Source organism: Amblyomma americanum, chromosome 6, assembly GCF_052857255.1.
Source record: "Amblyomma americanum isolate KBUSLIRL-KWMA chromosome 6, ASM5285725v1, whole genome shotgun sequence".
Lineage (NCBI taxonomy): Eukaryota > Metazoa > Arthropoda > Arachnida > Ixodida > Ixodidae > Amblyomma > Amblyomma americanum.
Window position 1 is genome coordinate 56866667 of NC_135502.1, and position 22324 is coordinate 56888990.

The 22324-nt window shown below is 47.9% G+C and overlaps 1 protein-coding gene across 1 annotated transcript in view; it reads left to right on the forward strand.

Annotated features, from left to right (window-relative positions):
• The window catches only part of LOC144093521 (unconventional myosin-Ia-like), a 145388-nt gene that overhangs the window by 61288 nt on the left and 61776 nt on the right, over nucleotides 1–22324 (forward strand). Inside the window, exon 2 of the mRNA XM_077626999.1 lies at nucleotides 2114–2382. Within this exon, the coding sequence (XP_077483125.1) occupies nucleotides 2176–2382 (207 nt within the window). The 5' untranslated portion in view covers nucleotides 2114–2175. The remainder of the gene's footprint in view (nucleotides 1–2113; nucleotides 2383–22324) is intronic.

Consider the following 22324-nt stretch of genomic DNA (forward strand, 5'->3'; position numbering starts at 1 on the left):
AGTAGCAATCAAATATCGTGAAAAGAAACTAAATCAGCAGCCATGGCCAGTTTTTTTAAAAAGCGAAGAAGGAAGAAGGAAGAAAAGTATGATTTTACTGAAAAAAGAAACGAGGCTCATATTAGCCTTTACTTCGTTCGTGCATTTTGATCAAACTCTTTTTTTTTCGCTCGAAAGATTACTTTAAGAGTTGAGCGTCGGCTCTGCACATATTCCATTCAACACGCCGCGCTGACTTTTCTCCGAAAAAAAAAAAGAAGGCAAGTTTTTCGAAGGCCTGTTAACTTTGGAAATAAATAAAAAAATCACGAACGAAAGGCAAAGCGGCGTCGACGGCGCATTTGAAAGAGGGCACTTAAACCCCTTTTCCCAATCCGCTTGCCTTTGGGCTTCGGGGGCCCGCCGGGGGCTTTTCCCCGCTTCGCCAGGTTCGCGCCGTCCATTTCTCGGTTGGTCACGTTTTTGCGAGACTCTCTTCGAACAGAGCGAATCAGCCCCGAGGTGGTCGGGGCTTCGTTATTTCACGCCGGAGCAGAAACGGCCCGGTTGCTGCCACCACCCCCTTTCCCCCTCCTTCTGCCTGCCCCCCCCCCCCCCTTCTCTGCGCTTGACTTCTTGATGCCTTGTGGGCCGTGTGAACTCTCGGCTAGCTGGCTCGACTGGCGACAGCGAGGTCTCGCTGTGGACCTTATTATTCGCTTATTGCTATGCCGCTCTACGACGCGCCGCGTATTTCTTCTTTTAAGCCTAGCTTACTTGTTTTTCTGTTTTCTTTTTTTTAAACTCAGGAATAATTCCGAGGCTTAACGCTATCGCGTCCGCTACGTTCGGGGAACGGAGCGCTTGGAACGAACGGCTTGCGTTAGGGTCCAATCTACACGTGCCAGTCTGCGGAAACTTCGGTCTGTGTTCTGCTTCATAGCGGCGCTTTTTATTTGATGAACTGAAGAAAAGTTTAACCGGATGTCGGGGAAGGCTGAGGCGCAGCGAAGAAAGAGTATAAAGGATGTACGCTTAGGCTGACTCCATAGAGCGTTTCTTGATGGTAGCTAAGAGTTGCATCGCACATGGTTATCTGCATTGTCTTGTACCGTTTTTGAATGGTCTTTTACAGCGCTACTGTTAGGGCAAGGTACTGTTAGACCAAGGTGGGAAGACGCACATGCAAAAAAAGCGGCAGAAGCTCCTCGCCAACAAATGAATTTTTTTATCCTCTTTCGTTGCCGCTGCATTAGCGATCGTTTTTTTTTTTTTGCTCGAGCCAGATGCATGGACTTGTGGTTGCTCTCTGTTTGGAGGAATGGGCTCCTGCCTTTCTTTTCTGGCCACCAACGCCACCGAAAATGCGATAGTTCTGCCTACCGCGTTTACCCTTTGGTGCCAAGCCGTGCCGCTCTCTAAGTTTTCGCCGTGTGTTTCCAGACCTCGCAAGGCTCGCACGCCGCTGCAGGATCGGCATTGGCGATCGGCATGCGATCATAGGAGCACGCATCTTTCAGTAGAATATAAAAACGGGTGAACATCGCAGACATATCTCGCTAATTCGCTCAGCAATGAACGGCAGAAGCTCATCATGCAGCCGCCATAAGGCAATGACTGTAGAAAGTTAAAAACCAAACAATAAAAACACAAAGGAGAACTAGCGGAGAGAGGCTCGCTGACAGCAGCTGCAAGCGCAAAAACTTTTATAGAAAACCAACTGCTAAGAAGAAATGAGGGAAAAAAAGCCCTACTTCCCCGCCCGCGTCCAAAAAAAGAAACAAAGCGATACCTTATGTGAGTACTCGCATTCGCCCACCTTGGCATTCCAAATCAGCACATCTTCTTCCACTACCACATAAGAACGCTTACTCTAAGACCCTGCCTTGATAGCCATGGTCCTCCAAGGGAAGGCAATGACTTGGTGAGAGTCCCAAGTACTCAGGAAGCGTGAAGGGTCGTGGGAGGCCAGGTAATTTCTAGAGAGGCCCTCCAAGGAAGCTACCTAGCTGTGCCGCTGTTGGCGCTGAGGTTAAGAACATAGTTTGAGAGGGTCCAGAGCAGAAGCAAGTACCTGTGCGCGCTCATCCGTGACGTTCCATTCAACGCGGCGTCGACGCGTTTTGGTTCGCAGGAGCGCCCGAGCTGCGGGCGACCTGGCGCCGCAGCTAGCGCGCCGCAGCAGCGTGGGCGGCGATGCGTCGGCACCGGAGCCCGTACCCGGGTTCCCGGCTGAGCGCGCTGCGGGGGGACCCCGCTCCTCCGGCGCGCGGCAGGGGCGACGCGGCCGGGGACGACGACGACGAAGGGCCCAGCCCGCCGCTCTGCTGCCGAGACCGCTCCAAGTCACGCTCAAAGTCACGCTCCAAGTCCCGCTCCAAGTCCCGCTCACCGGAGTCCCAGGTACGTCTCCTACTCTTCTCCTCCTGTTCCCCGCTCTCCAGCCCTTTCTCTCCTGACCTGCTGTCCCTCTCTTTCGACACATCTCGCCTGGGCCACTACACAAGTTCACCAGCAGTAGATGCTCAGTGGCAGTTTGCCATCACTTCGATCCGAGTTCCCTATCAGTTCGCCATTAGTTCGCCTGTGTATGGTGGCGAGGGCGAGGCGACCTTCTTTCGGAATGTGTTTTAAATCACCTCTGCCGCTGCTGACGTGCTGCCGTCATTCATAACCCTGTTTCACTTCCTTGGGGATCGCTTCACTTTGGGCGCCCATGTTGCGTCCCAGAAAATAAAATAAAACAGTTATATCGATTAGTCCTCATACTCTGCTTTCAAGGTTCCCGAGGATAAACAGTTGTTTTTGGAAAGAGATGGCGAGCCGGTAGAAAATTTTTTAATGCTCAAGCATCTAGTTTTTATTTAACTGTTCAATTTGCGATCACTTTTTGTTGGGCACAAAAAAAAACTTACTTGTTTCGCCGCTATGCAGCATTGTATAACAAACAAAGCACGCTTTACAGGGGTTTTGGTGCGAGAAGCGGTAGACGTTGTAAGACGCAGCACAAAGATTAAGATCATGAAGACGCAGTAATAGGCAGTGAAAAACAGTAAAAGCCAGAGGAACAGGACCGTGTAGCTTGGAGTTTCTGGATGACCGAAAGAGGAGACACGAGTGAGAAGGCTGCCGAGAAGAAATTTCAAACGCTTGTCTGCAACAAGCGGTTCCTACTTAACCGAGACTCGAGGTTCTCTTTCTCTACTTAAGAGCAGGAGGTATTTATACACAAAGGTACGTGGTGTATAAAGGAATAGTCTGCTGAATTTCGTGATGTATGGTAACTCAGGAGAAGCAAGAAATAGCCAGGAAATATAATATTTTTACACTAGTACTTGATCTTCAGAGAACTGTTCAACGCGAGGCTAGCTAAAAACCGTAAAAATCATTTGCGGCCCTTATTTCGACGCTGCAGCCTTAGAACGCACAGGACACCACATGCCTGCAATAAATGGCGGCTAACTCTTTTCTTTTCTGCGCTTTCATATTTGTATTTGTGAAAAAAAAGCTCTAGTCGCCATCGTACGAGTGATGGAGCACGTACCTGAGCTGACCAACCGAGGAGCCAAAGGTTTGCGTGAAGGACAGCCAGTGAATATAAGAACGAAAGTATACAAATTGAGCCCAGAACCAAGGCCTCGCTCAGGCATTTTTTAAATTCTTGTTAAGCTCGCTTGTTGGTAAAAAAAAAGAATACAAGAGAGACTCACGGTAACTTTCCACTTTCTCCGTTATGTGGAACACTCGCGGAAAGGGTGAATGAGGGAATTCAAGCGTAAGGAAATTTCCCCGGGCACCCTGCAGCGCGAAGGGTACACCCGAAGCACCACCCGCTATTCGAACGCGTGGCCAGTCTCCAGTATGCGTTACCCTGGCGAAAACAAGCAGCGGCTGTAGCAGGACAACCGAGCGCTATTATGCGATTAAACAGAAAAGTATGAATAGACTCCCGCATTGCCACCAACTCATGCGAGATTGCATTAGCCCCCCTTGAATAATACGAAGGGAGGAATCACTCTCCGCCTCATTCTGTTCAGAAGCGTCGCTCGACGTCTTTTTCCTTTCGTTTTTTTATTCGTCCGCGGTTTCCTCGCTTCCCCTATTTGTGCAGGAAAAAAAAAACAAAACACACTTTGTTCTATGCTTCGTTCCGAAAACGAAAAATGGTGCTGTTGACGTTGGAGGCGCGATTAACCACATTTTTTGCTCGTTGTGGCGCAGCCCTTTCATCGATCGATTCCTCGGCGTTAAGCCGAGAAAGCCGCCTTAGTTGGATCTTTGAGGTCACCGCGTGATAATAAGCAGTCGGAGTGTGGGAGACAACGAGAGGAGCATCGAGGGCTACTCCATCTAATTTTTGTGCTTCGTAAAATTTGATTGTATGGGTTTTTGTTGCTTCGTTGAGAATTGTCGGGTAGCGAAAGACGCATTTATTGCTGTTGAATATCGAGTTGAATATCCCCGCCACTCGGTGCAAACTCGTGACTCCGATGATGACGTTGTGATAGATATGGACTCCGGAATCCCTGCTTGAAATTGGATGGGGCTAAGGTTCATGGTAGTTTAGACCCAGACATCTGCCTCAAGAATTAGATTCTGACGTCACCGATATCTAGGATAACCGTACTAACGACGTTGTTTAGCAGGCAGATTTGAGATTATTTTCTTCGCACCTCACTTAATCATACCTATGGATCATATATAACATTACTGCTTTCCTTCCTTCAACTCCCATGTTTTCCCCCCATTTCGTGCCTCTCTATTTTGTATTTGAGTTCTTATAGTCTATATTTTTTGTATTTTCTACTGTGAACGTTTTTTTCTTGATAGAATTTATTTGTATAGCTTTGCACTTTTTGCAGCTATTTTAAGCAACATGGTAAAATCTCGAAAACGAGATTTCAGTACACACGCACACGCGCACGCACGCCACACGCACGCTGAAGAGAGAGGCGACCGGCACTTATTCAGGTGCGAAGTGGGAGATTGTGGAATGTGACTACCGCGTGGTCACTTACTCTGCAAGTATTACTTGCATTGGCCGGGGATGGTAACGGGCGAAAGTACCCAAAATCATTACATGTGGCCGATCACATTGTTGAAAAAAAAAACCTCCGTTTCTTTTTCTGTCTGTTTCCATTGAAGGTTTCCTTGCGGTCTTTTACTTTTTATTTTTTCACTCTTACTGGGCCTATGACCGGTAACTTGCACGGCGAATGGCCCCGCGGTGGCCCAGTGGCTTTGGCTTTTGGTGGCTGAACCGAACGCCACAGCACTGAGTCCCGGGTGCAGCGACCGCCTTTCAACGGCTGCGAAACACAAAAACGTCCGTGCATTGCACTGCGATCCCAATGAGCGTTAAATAGACCCAGGTGGTCTCATTTCATTCGCATCCCTCTCATAGCCCACTTCCTCGGTCCGGGATGTTAAACTGCCAGTTTCTCAAACGCTGGCACATCGAAGACGGGTGCATGAGGCGTCAGCCGGCGTCGGCTGAAGTCGCTCATCGTGGTTGAGGAACCAGACCTAACGAATGTTCTACAGTGAGAGCTGTATTTGACACATTACCGGCGTCGTACATTGTCGTCGTCGTGCGCTCATACCGCACTCGCGCACACACACCCCGCCCGACCGACACAACCCTACCCACACACGGATCACCCCATGCCAGCACACGAACCCCCCATGCGAGCACCGTAAAGCCCCATGACTGCCTAGTGCGCACGGCTGCTTCAACACTGTTAGGAAAATGATTTCACTAAAGCTGAGCCGTAGCTATAATGCGAGTGTAGCGACATAGACGCAACAGACGCAACAGACGCCGCATACCCCTATCCACAGTTACCGAACACATCGACTGGCATCGGCCTTTCGCACGAGCCCACCTGTCGCTGAATTCGCAAGGGTAACCGTTCGTGGATTTTTTTAGCTGTGACTTTCGCTTGGTGGTCGACCGCGTTCTCGCTCGAAGGCGTTGTGATCAGCGCTACGGTCGATGGTCAGCGCTCTTTCGCCTCTACATCTCTGCCCTCTAGGGCCGTGCAGCCGCTCGACTGGATCTGTGATCGCACCCTAAAATTTCCATCTTCGCCTGGAGCGATGGTGGTATCTTCTTCGTCTTTCGGTTGCGAATTCGATGCGCCAGCTGCATCGGGAGGGCTCCAATAAATTCGTGAGTAGGACTGTTATACCGTTCCCTAGGCCCAGCACGTTTCATCTGCGGGCAGAAACTGTTGGTTTTTAGCATAAAAACAGGAGAGACACGAGAAAATGAATAGGGTAACGGAGAAACTTGACGAAACTTTAAGACCAAGTGGGGCAATTTGTGGACAAGACAGGAAAACAGGAAAACCAGCGGAAATTTTACAGAGGAAGGAAACGATAAAACTTGGAGAAGAAGAAATAAAAATCCTTTAGACAGGGAAATTTGAAGAAGGAAAGAGGAAGGGGGTGGTCATGTATACGTAATCGTAGGGAATGTGGTGGTATCGACGCGCACTGAAGGGTTGCCCAAGGCTATTCTTTAAACCAATAACTGTTTTTCTATGCTTTGCTTCCACGCGTACGTCTCTATGTTGCAAGGCATGATCCCCGCTTGATGAAGCAACGAGAAGGAAGTTTTTTTTTTTTTTTTGCGCGGTTGTCGTGGAAGGGAGTGTGCGGGGCAATTCGCCTTGAAAATTTACATTGCGGGTGGGTGTACTACGAACCCCCACCAGATTGGTACAGCATGCATACAGTCATCGAAAAATCTGCTTTCAGTACGCCCACTGATCTTGGCACAGATAACAAGTCGAATGAACGCGCAGACTACAGTCTCCTCATAATCGCAGTCTTCAGTTAACCACACTGTTTCCATGATGCCCCGAACGGGTTAATTAAAAGTCTAAAACCGACAATAATTTGATTATTTCATAAAAAAAACGAATTAGCGCATCCGTTTGTCGATTGCTGTAAATAGTGGTAGCAGCAGGCCACGCTAGTGCAGATTGAGCCAAGTTATTGATGAGGTCTTTAATAGCGTAGCAGACTGTAAGAACGCGGTAGCACGTCTGGAAGAGTAAAAGAAAAGCAAAGGCCAAAAACAAGGAGAGAAATAAAATAGAAGCTGATGCTTTGAAAACAGTAATCAGTTTTTCTTTACCACTTTAGCCTTCGCTTCAGCTGCCGCTCTAAGCCATATGTACTCGGAGGAAGTCCTAGAGGCAGATCGAAACGGAGAGAAGGAACAGAAAGAAAAGAGAGAGATAAAGAAAAAAGAAAACGAAAATCGCGAGGACGCGAGACGTCGCATCGACTTTAGGCATCGCCGAGAGTCGCAGAAGTCAGTGATGCGCGCTTTTGCGTCGCAGCTCCTTCAGCGGCGGCTTTCGGCAGCAGCAATTCATGAAAAGATTTCCCGGCCGCTGAACGCTCGATGGTCTCGGTTCTGGTTCGCTTGTGCCGCCGTCGCTCGCGATGCAGCCGCACATTCCGAGCGTGAATTCCATATATTTTTTTCTTCTTTATTCGTTAGCGTTCATTTGTTTGGATGCGGGAGATCAGCCACACGAGAAGAAAAAAAAATACGTGAAATAGAGACAAAGGTGGGAGGCAAAAGGGGGGGGGGGTGCAGCGGGGATGCGATTGAGTGCAGTATAGAAATTTCCGGCCTGGTATATCGCGGAAGAACCGAAGCCGTCCTAACGCCCAGCTTGTGACAACTTAGGGGACAAAGTGTGGCGCGGGTTGCTCTCCACTTTTTGTAATCTTTAAAACTGCGGACGGTTAACAACATGGCGTTGCGCGCAAATTGGCACCGCTCTTCAGTGCGTCTCTCCCGCTACATGGGAACGACTGGCTTAGGAGGTATAGTGCGGCTGCTTTTGCACTCAATAACGAATGTTGCGCAGTTTTATATGAACGATACAATATCCACGTAATTTAAAAGACAGACACGTGCAAGACGCCAGTGTTGGAGAATGAAGGACTTTGAACAGCAGCAATTTCAAATTACGCAACACTTTCTCTATGTCACAAAATCTGCTAAACTCAGTCAGAGGCCTGCTGCATGTGAGCGCTGTGTAAATTTTTTTTCGACTCTGCTTGTTTTTGTTTTTGAACCTTTGAGCAATATCTCGCGGATGTTCTTGGGCAGCGAGTTTTCGGGCAGCGCTCCTAACTCGTGCTTTCTGCAGTGTTCAACCTGCCGCATGTTTGGGGGCACGTTTCGATGGAGGCGGGACGCTCAAGACGCTCGTGTGCTGTGCGAATTCGGCGCACGTTAAAGATCCACAGGTAGTCGAAATTATTCCGGACTACTCCCCTACCACACCTCTTTATATCTTTCTTCTTTTTTCACTCCCTGATTCATCCCTTCTCTCGCGGCGCGGTTGAGGTGGCCACCGGAAAGTCAGGCAGTTTCTGAGCACTTTTCTTTTCTCAACACTGATTTTTGCAAAACATATTGTTTTCCTTTTTATCCCAAGTTTTTTTCTGTACTGTGCAAAAAGAACCAAAGTGCTTTTTTTTTTCTCTCGCTACAGTGCATTGATTACCTGTTTTGCTCATCACTCTTCCTCTTTATTCCGCCGCACGTCAGGTCCCTTGGGGATTTGTGAGCGGCGAAGTGAACTTCGCTTTCTCCCAGATCGGCTTCGCTGGCAACTGTATTAGACCGCTACGGCATCTCTTTCTCCCTTTCTTCTTCCACTCCTTCTTTTATTCCCTCTTACGGCAGATTTGAGGTGTCCACTGAGATATAAGACCATTACTGCGCCTTTTTTTTTTTTACTCAGAAACCACCGTTTTTTTCTTCCACTATCATATATTCAAAGTGTGCATTCCAACGTTCATCCGTGGTGCCTAGAGAATGTGCTACTCTTCGAGTTCAGGATATTGGGAAAGAAACAACAACAAAATTATGGCGCTACGGTGGCGTAGGTGATCTGTTAAGTGGTAGAAAAGAACCAATGGACAACTTAATTGATGCAATAGTGTCTAAAATCAAGAAGACGGTTTAAATGGATGAGATATGAGAGGATTTAAATGGATGCCCAAAAGAAAAGTAAATGAGAACAACTGTTCTGACGGTTTTAAATTGCCCTCATTTAAGAAACCGGAAAAGCAGCTGTGTCGAATTTCTCGCGACGGTAAAGTATCGATGAGAGTACCGTTGCTCTTTATGCTTGCAGGGACCAGGACATTAATACGCCACAACCCTTAGCGATGTTTCTTCAGAGAAAGGGGTAATTACCTGATGGTGAAGTGGCCCAGTTATTCTATGCGATAAACGCTTAAGCAGGAAGTAGTGGTTGTAAAAGGGCGTGTGTTGGCTGTTGGACACGAAGACAAGTCCATTATATATTTTTCTTTAATAATAACCTCCATAGATGTCGCAATCAGGAATTCTAGGTCGATTCATAGCCTGCAGAGTTTTCAGGTCGCATGAATTTTAAAGTAGTTGAAACGCCGCAGAAGGTTGTCCAGGTTCTGAAGCATGTAAGAAATCAGAAACGCCTTTCAGGCTTACGGCCTAACTGTGCTGCGTGCGTAGATGATGCAGAAGGTTGTTCACAGTATAATAACATAATTAATTAAGGCAGATGTGTGCAGTAGTAGTAATTGAACCGTACCCTTAAAATCGTACCTGAGGTCGGTAGTTAATGTATTGTGTGCCGTCACCTGAAGAGGAGCTTGCTTGTGAGCATACGGTCGGTATTTTGTTCAAAATTAAGCACTCTTAAGGCTGTGCTTTTTAAGAGGTTACTATAAGCGATGCTCTGGGAGGGGCACGTGCTCAAAAAGAAAAAAAAAACTGTGGATGAATTGAGAACTAATAAACGAGAGTTTCATTGACTACAGAAAAGTGATAAATTATGTTGGGTTCTTTTAAAAAAGTGTGTCTCTAGGACTGTGCTCTGCCGCTCTCTCAAATCACAGAAGAAATCTATTTCAAGCCTGGGAGCTTGGGCAAGTTCGGGGTTGTCCGTACCTAAAACAGCGCCAACGAGACGCAGACGCAGAAAGAGCTAGAGGGATGTATACGTTAGCCCATTCCAAGTATGCATTTCGATAAAAACTACGCGTAGCGCTTTTTCTGTAATGGACAGCATCGTTGGAGAAGATCCTGTTAACAGGTTAAAATAGAGACACTTCTCCAGGCGGCACTAACACTGGGAGTCGCAGTGAGTCATTTTTTCGCCCTTCGAAACAGCGACAAATATTGAGCTTTGCGGTTCTCTTTTTCGTAACATTGGCCTCTTGAGAAACTCTCGGCCGCATTTCCGCCCCATGCGTACGGCTTCTTCACGAAATTTTTGACTTAAAAAAAAGGTGATCCATCTGCGTTTCACGTTTTTTTCCTCCTCTTTCTGTAGCTGATCAGTTCTATCCCCGATCGTCATCCTCTGCGAGGAGTGTCGTGTAAGCCGTCTTAAACCCTCGGGCTCAATTATTGAGCTTCAGTAATGAGCATTCTCATATCATTATGTCTCGTTTCTTATCTCGACATATTGTTAATCTGTTCAGTATTGCTCGTGGATTGCATTTTCCTGTCGTCGTCATTTACTGCCCTGATCCACCTCGCCGATTGCTTCCTGATGATGATGATGATGATGATGATTATGCATTTCTACGGCGCAAGGGCATCTATGGCCAAAGAGCGCCATGACACAAGGTATTTTCGACTTCCCAAGGTGGGATCAAAAACCCATTTCCCAAGCATTTCACCCAAAATAAGCCGAGCATCAGACCAGGGGAAAGCCTGTATCACCGGTGGGTACCCGGCGGCACTGGGCATCGAACCCCGCACCTCCCGCATGCGAGGCGGATGCTCAACCACTCGGCCACCGCGGCGGTCCCGATTGCTTCCTTATCATTAACCGTACGGTAGTGGATAGAGGAGGCCGTTGCCATTTGTGTGTGACGGCTGCGCAGGCTGGGAGACGCGCGGTTCTCCGTCTGAGTGAGCTGCTCGTTCGTTTGTAACCGGTGGCACAAGAGCAGAATAGAAAAATTTCAAGTACACTATGAGAAATAAAAATAATAAAGATCAAAAATAGGAACGAATTGCAAAAGGATAGAAATTTCGTCCAATCAGTAAGGATCCATTATGTGGCGGCACCACAAGACGAACACGCACAAGAAGACAGGACAGGCAGTGAAAGGGCAGAAACACTTCGTCCTGCGGTGTTTTTTTCTTCTGCGTGTTCTCCTTGTAGGACCCCAACTCAATAGAACATAAAAATAAATTAGGATCAAAAAACCAGAACATTATAAAAATAACATTATTAAAGAAATAAATAGAACAGCTACTCTAATTTACTAGGCAAGATGGCTCTCGCCACCGCTCCGATTCAAAGGGGATGCCGATAACGTCTATCTATAATCACAGGCCCTTCAATTCAGTCCTTTGCTTTGCCTACTATGTTCACCCCTTTTCTCGGTTCCCCATATATTATGTACAAGAATAGTTGTCTAAGATATCTGAAATTAACTAGGGCAGAAGTGCCAGTCCTGGAATCTAAGAGTGCTGAGGAGAGAGAGAGAGGGGTGCTGAACGTGTTGAGATAACGCGTTCTCCACCGCTCACGCAGGCGGTCAACCTTTATACCCTTTTTCCAGAACTGGCGCTCGGAAAACTCGAGGACAGCGTTTTAAAAAATTGAAGTAAACGATTTCGACCAAACGAGCTTCGCAGCGCTGAGTATACAGGCGCAACTCCCGCTCTAACTCTGCGGCAGCGGGATAACGTCAGGCCCGGCGCGGTGCGCGCCTTCCCTATGTACACGCAAGTTTCATCTGAACGTACAACTGACGCCTTGCTTCGCTTTAGGCGCGCGAGTCGTTTTTGTTTCCCACCTTTCGTTCCGTGCGTTTTCCTCGCTTTCCTGATTTCGCGAGTGGCATTGAATTTCTCTGCAGCCGCAGTGTGTGCGTGTGTGTGTGCATTAGCGCGGACGAAGCCAAAGCATCGCCGGCCACTTTCCTCTCCAAGCTCGTCGACCGAGTCACGCACCATAAAACTCGCGCCGTGCGCGCTCTCGCCTCCTCTTTCTCGCGTCCCGGTCGATGCTGGCCTCCTCTTGCACCGTTCGTTTGTTCCTTCGTTCGTTCGTTCGTTCGTTTTCCCGTGGTTGGCTAGAGCGCCGTTGGCGTCCAGTCCCGCGCCCGGCCAAAAACGCGATTACCTCGTGTCGGCCGCCGGCCTGCACGCGGCATCGTCGCGGGGCCCCGAAGGCCTAATAATAATGCTTCTTTTCGCCTCTTCTTTTCATCCTCGCAGCCTGCGCGTGAATTGCGGTATATTCCCTCTCTCTATCGCTCTTTCGGCCTCGCTCCCTCTGTTCCCGCGGACGGTCTCTTTCGACGGCGGTGACGACACTGCTCATAAGTTTCGCTGCGAATAATTAATCACGAGCCTTTTAATTACCGCACACACGCACGCGAGCGAGCCCAGGGTCGCTTATACGTAGCGAGCGGCGACTATAAGGTGAGCTAGGTTGTGGGGAGGAGGTGAAGGAAAGGAGGGAGGAGTTCTTTTATTGCGCGCGCTCGTGCGAGGCCGGAGCTTATTCTGTCTCGGCCGCCGCCACTGGCGCGGCACGCAAGGCGAACTGCGGCGATGCGGCCAGTGCGCGAGCGGACTGCCTCTCGCGACGCGGTGTTTGCAGCGGCCCGCCGACACTGGACCGTTAATAAAGACCGAGAGAAACAACGCAGAAACAAAGCAGGAGCGAAATGGAATGGAAGATGCTGTAGAGCAGCGACGAACGATGCTGGAGAGCGTTTCGCGCGGGGATGAAGCGGTTATCGCCGCGTCAGCTTGAGTTGGTGCAGACACGGTGGTGGGGTTGGATAGTTTTTGGCGTTTTCCGCCCCTCTGGTGGCACCTTTGGCTTGCTCTTCACCGTTCGAACGGCGAAGAGGAAGCCAAAACTCAATTAAAGCACCAGTGTCAATCGATTATGGCGTTTTAAATGCGGAGTGTCTAGAGTTCTTTTTTTTGCCAATGTAAAAAATTGTTTCTGGCGTTTGAGCTTGATCGTCAGTAGCAGTGTGTTGACAATACTCTCTAATGCGCTCCATTTACCCAGAGCGCACGCATTCGCTGTACAATCGTGCAGTTAATTTTAGGTCAAGAAGCGCGACTTGATATTGGCGCCCGCGTTTAAGTCTCAAGAATAAAACAGCTGACGATACCATATTCGCAGTATTGAAAATCATGCTAAGCAAACTAAGACGAAGGGAAGAAATCTGCCATTTTCATGGTGACCAATGTTGGAGCGCGGGAGACATTTATGGACTCCACTTGAAAATATTTCCCTTATCATACAGGCCCAGCATTTCTTCTTTCTGGTAATGAATTTTTATCGTGCAAGGGCAGCTTTGGCCAGAGGGCGCAGTGATACAAGGTATTTCCGTCTACACAAGGTGGGGTCAGATACCAACTTCCCAAGCATTTCACCCAAAAGAAGCCGAACACCAGCCCAGGGGAAAGTTTGTACCAATTTTATCACCGGTGACTACCTTGGCGGCGCTGGGGATCGAACCTCGCACCTCCCTCATACGGAGCAAATGCTAAAACGACCGCTGCGGCATAATTTTTTTTTAGCACAAAACAAATGAGGAGGAAAGAATATTAAGATGGAATACTGCTGGGCAATCAAAATAAACTCTTTTTGGAATTAGAAATTTGGACTCAGTTTCATTGTTTTGTTTTGAAACAAGCAGACAAACGCACCGAATGGCAAGCCACGTGTGGGTCGTTTTCCAAACCATAAAATATGTGGTACAATGTTTCACTAGAATGAAAACAGTAAAATTACCTCCGGAGCAGTGTTCTACATACATGTTCCTGGAACACAGTTCCAGCTATATTGTGAGTATTGTTGCATAGAAATGAGTTATACATAAATGTTCTTAGTTTTCCGATAAGATGCAATCACAAAACCTTCTCTGCATGGTGGATAAGCATCGTGTTTGCAAGGCGATGTAGACGACGACAGGAAAAGTTATTGCTGCGTATATCCTACCATTGGAGGTAGCCCTGTCTCCATTGTTAGAAAACGAAAGGAATAACTGACGCTGCCTTAAAACAACTTTATGCGGTTTTAACTGCGAGAGCTGGGCTCATAGATTGTGCAGGAGGGCGTAGTAAGAGGTCCGGTTTAAATTCAGCCGCCCGTGGTTGCTCATCACGTGTCGTTGCGCTCCCACCAATACATATGAAAGGGGACGCTGTGTCCGGGAATCCAGTAATTTACTGTAGATAAGTAGATTACCTGTAGATAACTATCCTTAAATAAGGGAGTAATTTACATCTACCCAAACGCATCCACGCGGCTACAAAAGAAAGCTGTACAGCTTTCACAGAAATATAGCAGTTGAAGGACAGTTCGTCGTGGTCCAGTGATTTCCGGCCCCTTGAGGGATTACCCTATTAGCAAGTAACCTGCACCTAATGTAGAAAATTAGCCCGCAAATTCCCTGTAGATAAGCTGGGGGAGTAAGGAACGTGTTGGTAACTTAATAAATGAATTCGTGCTCAACGCTACAATGCTGCAGTCAGGTTAGCTTTCCTCTCCGGCGCCCATGCATCTGCTGCGTATCATGTATTGTCACGCCTATTTTTCCGCGGAAGGGGCTTTGAGACAAGGTAACAAATATTGCGTTATCGGATGCTTAAGGTGGTGTACTCCCCAGGCTAATTTATATTAGCGCCTGTACGTGCGCGCCGCGCCCTTCTCTTTTCGGCGGTAACACCTCTGCGCTTTCCTTAGTTCGCAGAATTGCCTGCGCGTTCCTCGAGAAGTGCCTCAAATGGAATTCTTCGAAGCTATTCGACGTGCTACGTCGTCCACTCCTCTGTGGCCGCGGGAGCAGGCCCCCGCATACGCACGCCACTCTTTCTGGAAATGGCGTGCTAACGCGTGGAGTCGTCCACGCACCTGTTTAGAGCGCTCAGATGGCATGCTCTCTGTTGCATTTATAACAATTACAGTTGAAGCATATGAAGATTTAAACAAGATCCACGGGAATGTACGTGCTCTATGAGGACAGGTTTCGAGCGCTAAGTCACTGGTAATTGCACAAGTGCACTGCCCGGTTCGCGACTCTACGTATTTTGCCATGGCCACAAAAGAGCACTTGATTTCACTCGAACGCCGAGATGATACGTTATTGCTAATTCAGATTTTATATTCCTGTTTGTCTTGAACGTACTGGATGACACGAAAGCAGGGAGAATGGAACGTTTAGGATCGCTTTGTTATAAAACATTGCAATACCAGAAAGTGATACTGATTCCGTAGGAAATATTGAATTCCTTCGAACGTGGACTCTAGTTTCTCTTCACAGCAAAAGAGCGTGCGCCTTGCAAATGCATGCGCGATAAAATGAAGTAGTTACTGGGACTTACTTCCATAGCATCTGCAACAGAGCTGTCACGCAAGAACACTGCACTCTGACTTCCATTACTCACATTATTGTTGTTATCCGATCAAAGAATATTGTTCAAAGTGGTCAGGGAAGTTAGTGACATTGAGCACGTCGGTAGGGGAGACATCATCTACAACGCCACAAACCACTACCCTCAAAGCAAGCCGGATAAAATGCTTAAAACATGAAGCGCAAGACAGTTTAATGAATGTTGTGAGAATGCTAATGGAATGGTTACCATTCCAGGAATTTTTAAAACTCTGAAGCGTCAAGTTCAAACATGCATACAAGAGCCGCAACTCCCGATGAAGCAAGCGGAGCTTTCAGCAGTCTTAGGTATAGAAATTAATGCAATGACTGGCCGTCAGGTAAGTAAACACGCCTTAGTTCGCTAAACCAGTCATACATGAGTGGCACATGCTAAAGCAGATTATTTTTGAATTTTTTCTCCTGCCCTAGCATAGCATTTGTCTTAAGAGACACGGCTGTTGAGCTCTTTACAAAGCATTTGCCAGTAACCAAAACTGCCCGTCGCACACGTCACTGGGCAGGGTTTCGCTGCTTTCTGTAAAGGCTGCCCTAGTGACTCATTTTTGCTGTGAAAAAATTTTACCATTTAATCTTTTTATCGCTTCACTCTTCGACACATACGGCACAAGGCATATCGCAAGTAGCGCTTGCTGTTTCCTTTTCTTATGCCTACCATGTAATGCCACGTTTCAAAGTGAAAGTGAATACAGACCACTGCGACAGCCCCTTTGATGTAGGCCCGCTGACTTCTAAGTATTGTCCCTTACTTTCTGTTCGGAGTTGTCACTGGTTTGTTTCCTCGCGTCGAGCGAAGCAGGAGCCCGACGCCGAGATGCGTGAAGCTTGTTCCACGTATACGCGACTGCTTTTCCCTTTTCTCCCCATGGTTCTCCCTTCGTCGACTCCCTCCCGAACAGAGCTACGCGTTCTCGAGCTTGTCTTACTTGCTGCCTTTCCTTGTTCTTCCGCCGACCGCCGCGCGCTTTCGCCGCTCTGCCTTCGCTAGTGTAACGACGACAGTGATGAAATGGTGTCGTGTCGCACCACTTGGCCGCGCCCGGCGGAAAGCGACATACGGGCTTCTTCCGCAGGAGGCCGTGCACGGGCCATTCTTTCTGCGCGCGGACTCCCCCCTCCACTTTCTCCTGTCCTCCCGACGAAGCAACGTGAGCAGCAGTTGGCTGGCCCGCTGCAGTTGTTCGTGGGCGGCGCGCTTCTCTTGTATACGGGGGAGGCGGAATCGGTTATCATCCAAACACCGTAGGAACCGTATAGGCTGTTCTTTGACGGTGCCCCCCCCCCCCTTTCCTTCTCATTTTTTTTTTAATTCGAGGTATACACGCATGGAAAGAGTGATGCCACTGCCGAAATAGTACTACCTCATGCTACGGGGTCTTCTTCGAGAGCAGTTTCACTTCATTGTGAAAGGGGCACCGCGACTATATTTCTCCAGTGCAGCGGCTGTTCTTGGGCGTTGCCGTTTGTACAAAAAAAAAGCTACAAATTATATGAAGTGTTCCTTGGGCCTTTTTTATTTTGTGGCAAATGAGTAGGTTAGAGTAAGTGCTCTTATTCGCGCTGCAACGCAAAATCTCCTCCTGTGCCGAGACGTGGCATTCGTTTCACTGGTCTAGCATTCTGGGAACGCTGTTATTGTTAGGCTTCTCCGACACCGCACTCCAGGTCGCCGCTGAAGTATGGGCTCCCAGCGCTCTGGTAAACGCTATCGAATGGCATGGGGCCGCCTTGAACTTGGAACCGAATGACTAATATCGTACACGTTTGTAAGGCAGAGCTTCGACACTGGAAAGTAGGGGCTCTAGACTAAAAGCCATACAGGAGCTAACTGGCGCACCAGTGCAGGCCCTAACTGCATCCTCCATCCTGCTCCTGGGGCTGGAGCGTTTTTTTGTTGCCTCGAACAGATTATTTCTCCCAGCAACTACGGCGCCTTACTACCGCGTTCTCTTCCGCGGAGCTGATTTTATCCTTAACCCCTTTCCTTCTCTCCTTCGCGCGTCACCGAGTTATGTCTACTGTAGGAAAAAGCCATCCACTTATGTGCAGATGTCTTTTAGCAATACGTTTTGTGCCAGAAGAGGGGAGCGGCTTATGGTAATCACGACCGGTTATCCTGGTAAAGAGAGCTCACTCATGACACAGTAGCTTTCAAGGTGCGTAATGAGGCTATGGTGCATACATACATGGTGCACAGAAACCGCATAGGATTAGACCACCACACATTCTTGTCAGCTGTGGAATTAACTGAACAGCCATCAGTCGAAAAAGCGTAATCAGCGCTACAAGCAGCACTGACACCTAATAATAAAGCTTATATTTTGGTTTTCGATCGCGAATTTTTTTTCCGCATTAATACACATACGAATGAATGAATAAGTCAATTCATTAATTTCAGAAGAAGATGATGGTTTGGTTTATGGGGGTTTCACGTCCCGAAGCAACTCAGGCTATGAGGGACGCCGTAGTAAAAGGCTCCGGAAATTTCGACCACCTGGGGTTCTTTAACGTGCACTGACATCGCACAGTACACGGGCCTCTAGAATTTCGCCTCCATCGAAATTCGACCACCGCGGCCGGGGATCGAGCCCGCGTCTTTCGGTCCAGCAGCCGAGCGCCGTAACCACTCAGCCACCGCGGCGGCTTAGAAGAAGATGAACTCCATCTGTTTTGGGGAAGGGAAGGGGCAAGAAGGCCCTTTTAAGATTTAAGAATGTGAAGATTATTTATCTCGATAGGGTGTTATGCCACCGCGAAGTCAGATGTGGAATTTATATCACCAGTGCTAGTACCACTGTTTATGTCAAAGACGTCATGACTGCTGGAGGTTGACCATCGCCTTGCTCAACTTGGTTTAGATGGTAGATATGCTCTTGCGGCACTGACTGCGTTTTGTCGACCGAAGGCAGTGCAGTATAGTCTCACTGCTTCCAAGAACGTGCGGTACCTTGATTTGAAGTGGGCAGTCTTCCTGGACAACGTCCAGATAATTTTTATCTTTATTTTAATACTTCGGTACCTTCTTTTTCTATCAATTCGCTTTCGTCTAGTACGCGCTCTAAAGCATTGCAAACTATCGAAGGTTTTAAGTCGCCTGCCAAAGATATCAATTTTTTCATTACAGAGTTTCTTATACCTCCCCTTTCACTTCTCGCTGGTGTTATCAATCTGAAGAACAGCATGACAGAGAAAAAAACTTCTATTTTTTTATTTTAAGCTGCCCTGAACACGTATAAAATCAAAGAACAGCTATAATATGGGGTATTTTTCTTTTGGAACACTCACGCACCTGATTGAAATCCGGCTGCATGTGACCTGAAGTCTGGTTAGCGGGAGTCGTCTCTGCGCTTTCCATCCTGAGCTCCTGGCGCGTTAAGTGGGCAGCAGTTGTACCTTTCTGATTTGTGTTTTTTTTTAACGTAGCAACAGTTCCTAATAGATGCATTAAACTGTAAAAATAAGAGAATAGTCCTTGATCTTGTGCAGCTTCAGACTTATATTGGACCAAAATCGTGCATCGATGCGGCGGCTGTAAACATTAAAACTTTGAAACAAAATCGAGCACAGAGACGAAAAAACTCATTTAGAGCGGGGCTACGACGCTGGAATCTTTCGTATAGCATGTGCTCCTTTAAAAGCAAGGAGTAAAGGAATATTTCGCATGTTAAAGCTCGATATCACCCCAACAGTGACATTGAAAAACTGAATCGGAGAGGGCACGACAGAGAGAAACATGGCAGATATTTTGATTGCGACGGCTCTACTTGTGCTGTGAACGAATGTTTTCAAAACATTTCAATGGCCGCTAGTTCTGGGGAAGATGTCTGAGATCTGCTGGTGTGCAGTGAATTTTCGGCCATAAAATTTACTTGTGCCCGCCCTCGACCATGTTTGGAAAGATCTTCGGCAAAGCTGGCTCTGCCGCAATGCGTGTCGTATTGCGGCGAAGCCAATTTGTCGAAGATTCTTTCTTGTTTGCGCATATTACTGTATCTATCTGATTAACGCTGTTTTATTCACGATAAAAACAAATTGGATGTCAATGTATAATCGAAATGGCTGGGTCACGTATTACCTATGAATTTCGCATTCATAATTTTTCAATAAAAACTGCGGATTGTCCGTTTAGGACAATCATTACGCATGCTACGCACTTTCAGCAACACGAGGCCAGATGAGCTCGCTGGGAAGTTATACAGCGAGAGACGTCTGCGGGACACCTTCTGCAACTGATGACGTGTAACCTAGTTGCGCGTGAGTGAGGGAAAGCGGGCGAGGGTGGAGGCTGGGAGCGGAGGAAAACCCGCAGCGCCGGCGCGCTCGGCTCCCCTAGCAGGGAGCGGTCTTGTCCCATCCTCCGTCGTCCTTGTGTAGGTGCGCTGTTTTGGCCTTACTAGCGTAAACGCTGTGAAGTTTCCACCTTATGCACCGTGATGGGATATTGAACAAATCATCCCTGAAATGATACTATCATGTGATCCTCCTACATTTTTGTATGTGTCGGCTGCATATGTCACAAAAAATTTAATCGTCATTCACGCACGTAAACACTGTGACTTCCGCATGTGAGCTTGTTATTATCTTGTGATAATATGCCCGCCTAGTTTATGGGCACGAACCTGCCATGTAATATCAAAGAATAAAACAGTCCTTCACGAGAACTAAGGGGGTGGGGTTTCAGGCAGTAGACAAAGAAGGCGGTGCTGTGCCCCTCCTGCCTTCTTTAAAAACGGAGGCGGCACGGAGGCAACAAAGATAGGGGCCCGCCGAAATAATACACATACTCGCTGTTTCATTCCTAACGATGCACTCTCCTCCACAGCAACCATCACCACACTCGTTATGCATTGCGTCATTATTTCGTCTTTCACTCGTCTTACCATGGGGATAACCACCCATAATACTTTATTAACAGTCCTCAATGTAAAAAAAAAAAGGCCAGGCTACCACTGAAATTTAGAGAATCTCCGAGAGCCTGCCTCTAACCCAAAGCTCTGTCCTTCGTTTCTCGTCTATCTTCGAGCCTTCTTTGGAGCGCTTTTAATTCATTTCGAGTATAAATACTAATCACCAGCTTGCCCTAACTTATTCCCTCCTAAAACTCAAATCCCAAAGAATTGAGTTCGCCTGAGCAGCGTCATTGTGGTTGGCTTGCCTCTTGCGTCCGGTGTCTGCGGCACTGCGGGCTCTAGCTTCCTGATCCTGGCGTCGTTGTCTCGTCGTCTCTGGATCGCGAGCTCCCGTTTCAGGATCCCCTTCGCCGCTGACGCTTTTTCTCCGCTTCGCGAACCTGAAACACCGCATCTCCACGTTCTTGTCATTCGTGCTCGCGGTGACGATCGCGAAGTTCTTCCGATTACTCCTACAAGCCAAGCGCCACGCACCTCCTGATGCTGTCGCTATGAGCTCACGGATTCTGACGGCGGGAAACTGCCACATGTACCACTAGAAGCTAGCGTTCTGCAAAAAAAGAATGATTTAGTCGATATGGAGCATAAAAACGCGAAAATAAAAAAGAAGCCTAAGCAACGAAAACAGAAACGTCGTGTTTCCACATTCTTGTGTATACGCAGGACCGTTGTGCTTGTACGGTTTAATTCCTAACCGCGCTGCGGGCTATGTTGTACACGTGTCTTGTTTGAGCTGAACACACACGTCCTTCGCCATTAGGTTGCCAACAGGTGTACTCTGCCGATGCCGTCGTTTCAACAAATTCGTGACCACTTCGTTGAGCTCGAAGCCTTGCGAACAGCTAGCTCAGCGGGGGTGTTGTGATTAGGCGAGCAAGTTCGATGCCTATTAGTGGGACGGGGCTGACAAGGACACACACACACACACTTTCTCTCAAAGCGACAGCCCTGCGCGGAGCCCGAAATACACGCGGATGTGAGTCAGGATGGAGGAGGAGGCCTCGCAGGTGGCCAGGGATAATAAGAGAAACGAAAAGCGGCTGCGGGTCGATCGATATCGAATGGTCGCGACGCTCACCCCACCTCACCGCTCCTGCCGACCGGCGTGGCTCCCCCCTTTATTTCTTTTTTTTTTCATGTTGCTGTTGCTGCCGCTACATCGACCTCAGCGATGTTGCCGTCCTTGTCGTTCAGTGCCTGTGCCAACTCGGCGAGTTTGCGTTCTCGGGAAAATAACGAGCGTGGGAAGGAGGCAGCAAAGTGTATTTGCTCTTGTTCCGTCCCGATTCTCTTTTGATGCTTCTCTGGTGAACGTTGCGTTGTGCCTTATTTTACCGCTCACACAATTTCTCTCAAGAGAACGAATTCGAACGCGCGACTTAATCTGTGCATATTGGCAGGGATTCATCGGGCATAGTGTGTGTGTGTCGTAACAGTGGAGAAGCCGTTGAATGCTCAGAAGAGTGCATGGAGTGATGGAAAATAAAACTAGAAGCGTAACATTGAAAGACAAAGAAAGCAACATAAGTCAGAAAACAGACCTGAGGATATTCTATTCGAAATTAAGATGAGCGATTGCGCATGGGCCAAACACATAAGGCGTGGAACTGACTGACAGCCGGTGGCCTATTAGTAAAGCGACGTGGTAGATAGCAAGAGATGTAAAACCTTATTGAGGAGTCCAGTGGATTGACGAGGTAATGAAGTTAGCGGGAATAACATAAGGTCATTGGGAGGGACCATTTGTTTGCAGCATAAGCTCAAGCAGGGCGCAAGGGTCGCGACGGTGACGTAGTAAAGTGACCTTTTGTTTTCCACCAATCAAGACTTTAACTGGCATTGATAGGTGCAACTAGCCTCAACCGATGTTTTATTCTAGACTTACTGATGAGCACGGGTAAAAACCGAGAAAAGCCGCAGAAACCGAAGGGAAAGATAGCTGCTTTCTTCATTTTAAGTTGCTTTTT